The 5,081-nt window shown below is 44.0% G+C and overlaps 1 protein-coding gene across 1 annotated transcript; it reads left to right on the top strand.

Annotated features, from left to right (window-relative positions):
* The first annotated feature begins 402 nt into the window (after window positions 1-402).
* LYSMD3 (LysM domain containing 3) lies at window positions 403-4,724 on the top strand. The gene is made up of 2 exons (XM_005493769.4): window positions 403-942; window positions 2,927-4,724. Exons 1-2 carry the CDS (start codon window positions 682-684, stop codon window positions 3,533-3,535), a joined length of 870 nt encoding a protein of 289 aa, XP_005493826.1. The 5' UTR covers window positions 403-681; the 3' UTR covers window positions 3,536-4,724.
* The last annotated feature ends 357 nt before the right edge of the window (window positions 4,725-5,081 follow it).

The raw sequence follows: 5,081 nt of genomic DNA, 5'->3' as shown, positions 1-5,081 counted from the left end.
GACTAAGAGATAGAGAACGTGGAAAGGAACTGCAAACGCTAGGGGAAAAAAACAAAAAAACAAAACAAAAATAGTCTCAGAAGAACCCTTTTAATGATTCAAATACATGGCAACTTCGTGCATCTGAGCAGACTACGTTTCTCCAGAAAGAGGATCAGCAAGAGCACGCCGGGGGCTCCAGGAAGACGAGGGTGAAACGCCTCCTCGCCCGGCGGCGCCGGCCCCGCGCTCTGGCCTCCAATGCCGAGCGGCTCAGCCGGAGCGCTCTCTGGGCCGCAGCGGAGCAGAGCGGACCGGAGCGACACAGCGCCCGCGCCAGGCGGGGCTAGAACGCGCTCTCCCGCCGGGCCGGCTCCGGCTAGGCTCGGCTAAGCCCCGGGGCCGCCTCCCGCCACCCCCGCCCCCGAGGCTGCGTGCGGCCGGCGCCTGGGCGGGGCCGCGCTGCGGACGTGGCAGCGCGGCCGCCATCGCGGTGGGTACCGTGTGGAGTGGGGGCAAGTAAAGCTGCGGTCCGGGGCGGAACGGGCCGGCACGGCACGACTCTCACCTCCCCACGGCGGCGTGGCCGGCGGCTGCTGAGCCTGGAGGGAGCTGGGCGGGGGCGAGGAGGAGGGGCCGGCGTGGGGCTTCCCGCGGAGGGCGCCACGCCTGCGGTCCGTTCCACAGGGCCACCCGCGGAGCATGGCCGGCAGAGGCGCTGGCAGCGGCCCGCAGCCGTCCGCCGTGGCACAGCCGCTCACCGGCGGTCACTTGTACCCTTTCGTGAGCACGGAGAGCGAGGGGCCCGAGGAGGAGGGTGAGCTGTCGGAACTGCGGCCGCGGGGCAGGGAGAAGGTCCGGCGGAGCGCGTCGAGGGACAGGCTAGATGATACAGTCCTGCTGACGAAGGACATCCGGGAAGGGGACACGCTGAACGCGATCGCGCTGCAGTTCTGCTGCTCCGTAAGTGCCCGGGCGCGGGGCCCGCGAGGCCGGTCCCGGGCCGGCTGCGCCCGGAGGCAGCGCGTAGCAAACGCCGTGTGTCTCAGAAGTGGAAAATTACGTCAGGATTGTTCATGTTACAGGGCAGGGACAGGTTCCGTGGGCTTTCCCCCTTAAAAGTAATACAAGTGTGAGAAACAAGTGCATAGTTTTGGTTGTGACACTTCTCAAGAGTGTTACATTCACAGCTGTTCTCCAGTCACCAGTCGGCACATCTAGTGCCATCCTCGCTATTGGGCTGGGGGACAAGGGTGAACTATCTTAAGGGTTTGTGTGGAGCCCTAATTCCATCACAATAGGGGGAAAAATCATCCATATTTTTCTTTTGAATTCCGCTAAATTGCCCTAGTATTTTAAGCATGAGCTTGCTGTACTTTTGGGAACTTTCCACCCCTGTGCACCCTTCTTTGTGTTCACTACTTCAAGCTCAGTTCTTACATTATTCTGGTAAATGTCCTGCCTACCCACTAATTTTGGCTGCCAGTACTATTAAGGCAATGGCTTTGGTCTTGGTTTTTGTTTCCAGTTTAAACAGGAAATCAGCTGTGTGTGTTGATGGGACTGACTGCTAAGTGCACAGGTGCCATGAGGTCAAGTTGAAAATCTGTATATACAGAATATGCTGTCATCTAATTTTCAGGCAGAAACAGAATTGTGGGCCTCCTGTTGTGACTTGAGGTATTAAAGTCTTGACATAACTAATCATGGCAGACCTTAGCCTCAATAACCAAGTCTTGGCTTCAGAACCTACTGCAGTTGGGTATTTTGAGCAGCTTTATGAGGTCAGACCTCACTAAGAAAGGAAGAATAACTAAATTGTGCTCATTATTGCAAATCCAAGAGAATGTGAAGAGCAATCCCAGGACTTGAGGCAGAAAGTATAAGTTGCATTGTGGTGGAATCATAAATTGCTGCATTTGGCAGTCTTTTTATTCTTACCCAATTTATTGAACATCATACACTTAACAAACACACCGCTATAGTAGCTGAAGGACTTCTACACATTAAAAAGGTTTGTGTGAACTTGGATACAGTGCATCTTCAAGTGAGCATAATTCCTGTGTGCTTTGCAGGTGTTGCAGAAAAGCACTGATTTGGAAGTACTTCATTATGGTGAAGTTTGTGGCTGTGCCTGCTACAGTGAGGGAGTTACCATCTGAAAGTGAAGCCAGTGATTATCCCAGTGCACTTAAATCCCTGCAGAATGTTTCATATTAGACTTAAAATCTGAACTTAGTGCAGGTAAAGTGAGATTAATTTTGAACAAGAGTAGGAAAAGGGGAGAGCTGACTTAGGTAAGGTAGATGACAGTAGTTTAAAAGTTATACTTGTTTTCTGCCTTAGCCCCCAGAAGCAGCAAAAAATCACACCGGTGGCTAGGTGAATTGCAAACTCATACTTTGTAGTAACTACTAACTCAGAACTTTTTCACTGAATTAGAAATTACCAGTAATTTACATAATTTGAAAACTTAAAGTGAGGTGAATTCTCATTAATTTCGCAGAGATAATTGCCAGTTGAGAGCTGAACATACATATAACTTAATGTATCTGTGTGAAGTGACTTTCAGTCTTCTTATCTGAAGTGGGAGGGGTTTTGCATCATAATTAATTTCCTTCTTGCTGTAAAGTTGTTAAGATTTGGTCTTTGACCTCTTCTGACTTCATACTGTATGAATGGGTATCAATTAAAAAACCCCACAAATTTAATAGTAATAAAACCCAAAGGCCTTGCCCTAGACTTCAGCTTAAAATCTGAACTTAATTTGAGCAAAATGATATTTTGAACAAGAATATGGAAGAGGAGAGCTGACTTGGGTAGGGCAAAAACAAAGGTCTTATCTTTGTTTCCTTACAAAAGACTTGTATTTCTTAAAGGTGTAGTACTGTTATGGGAGTTTTGGTTCAATGGAATACGATGTTTTAGCTGTTGTTTTCATTTTTAGGTTGCAGATATCAAGAGAGTTAACAATCTTATCAACGATCAAGATTTTTTTGCCCTGAGGTCTATCAGAATTCCAGTGAAAAAGTTCAGTGTATTGACTGAAACCCATATATCTCCAAAAGGAAGACCAGCTCTTCGGCCTGCTCTGTGTTCCCCAGAAGTACAGGAAACGTCTCTTTGTGATAAATTCTCTGCTAATGAGACTGCTGGCAACTTCTTAAAAGAAGTCGATCGAGATATAGAAGAAATAGTGAAGTGTAATGATACAAAGAGAGAGAATCTGAATGAAGTTGTTTCTGCTTTAGCAGCCCAACAGATCTGTTTTGAAACTGATGGTAAAACTAAAAAATTCAAGGATCCTTACTATGGAGCAGACTGGGGTATAGGATGGTGGACAGCAGTAGTGATAATGTTGATTATTGGCATAGTAACTCCAGTTTTTTATCTCCTGTATTATGAAGTTCTAGTGAAAGCAGATGTCAGTCACCATTTTCCAATGGAATCTTCTCATTTGTTTGTCACAGCAGTATCACATCAGAAAGAAACAGAAAATGGAATAAATCCAACAAATATTATGAAAGTTGATAATCAAGGAGACCTTCAGCATTAATAGTGGAAGACCCTAGACAACTGTTGTTTGTAGATAACTTAGGTAAAGGGGAATCCACAGAATGCAAAATGCACTTGGAATGCAGAGAAATGTACTGATGTGTGACTTGCCTTTATGGGCAGTGTTCCACAACAAGGATATTTCTGGGGATCACATAATCTGAATATGCCTGAGATAGACAATTTACAAGACTGGGGTGTATATTAAGGTATGAAGTAATCTCTAAAGCTTTGCACCTTTTTCTGTTTTGATAGGCATGTTTCTTAATTAATGATGAGGTAAAAAAATATAGTTCAAACTAACACACAAGGAGTCTGTGTTTTACAGCCCAGAAATGGGCATATGGGGATAGCTAACGTTTAAACATCTGAAAGGATTTACAGAATTCATAGTACGCTTGACATTTTAATATCAGGTTTACAGTTCTAAGTTTAAGTGCTGTTCTCATCATTTAATCTTTCTTATAGAGTAAGATTTCTTTTAAAACTCAGTCATTCCATAATTAATAGCCAGCATGAAGTTCTTTTTTACAGAGGCAGTAGCAAAACACTTAAACTGGAATCTTGAAATCTTGTGCCTATAGCCAACCCATTTTTCAGTACTTTTCAGTATAGACACTAGGATAATTTGTTTTCTCTGTGATTCTGTGCCTCAACACAGTCCACTTAGGAGTCCTCTTGACATTTTACATTGTTTCGTGGTATTCTGCTGAAAACTGACTGGACTGCATTCTCATCTGGTCACCTGTGTGTAGAATGAAAGAAGTGCTGAGTGTGGCACATTGCTTTAACTGCCCCAGTAGTCCTTATTTTCTGCTAATAGATGTATCTTTTTCCCCTTCCAGTTGATCTCAGTTCAGGACCAACTGATTCTTCAGATAGCAGTCATGTGGGTACTGAGCATACTTATACTGCTCTTGTGCCCACGAACCTCAAGCTCTTAACTTTTTTCTGAAATATCCTAGAAGACTTCAAATGATATTTAATGCCTGCTAGCAAATTTGAGCAGAATAGACAACTTGTACTACAGACTTGTACTTTACATCTTCGTGTATTTATTAACCAATCCCCTCTTGAATGTTTCTCTTGGAGTTTCTTGATCAACCTTGGTTTTTCCCCTCTTTTTCTTCCCCATCTAAAAATGCTTCAAGATTAAAAAAAAAAAAAAAAACATAAAAAACATAAATAAAGCCCCACACCTCTGGACTCTTCATACAGAAAGGAGGTACTTGTGTACTCAGAATACTTTTAAATAAAAACTGAGATGGTGCCTATAATTATTTTGGTTATATTTGCCTTGTGGAGTAAGAATTCCATTGCCCTGTTCAAAACAGTATTTATTACCAAAACCCAGGATAACAAACTTGATCAGGATGTAAAAATAAGTGGAAAAACAGACAGCATCCTTTAAACTACTATTGTAATTTTTTTAATGAATGTCTTGACTAAGTATATGCAGTATAAAAAGGTAAAGTGAACATGTTCTAACTGTTGAGGTATTCCAAAATGCTTTGTGAGATTCTGAGAGTGAAGACTTAGGCCCCATT

Source organism: Zonotrichia albicollis, chromosome Z (genome assembly GCF_047830755.1).
Source record: "Zonotrichia albicollis isolate bZonAlb1 chromosome Z, bZonAlb1.hap1, whole genome shotgun sequence".
Taxonomy (NCBI): Eukaryota; Metazoa; Chordata; class Aves; order Passeriformes; family Passerellidae; genus Zonotrichia; species Zonotrichia albicollis.
Note: the sequence above shows the minus strand (reverse complement) of the source record. Positions and strands in the feature narration are given on the sequence as shown.

Coding starts and splice junctions, on each gene's coding strand:
- LYSMD3 (XM_005493769.4), top strand. CDS start 682: ATGGCCGGCAGAGGCGCTGGCAGCGGCCCGCAGCCGTCCGCCGTGGCA. Junction 943..2,926: donor CGCTGCAGTTCTGCTGCTCC/GTAAGTGCCCGG, acceptor TTTCATTTTTAG/GTTGCAGATATCAAGAGAGT.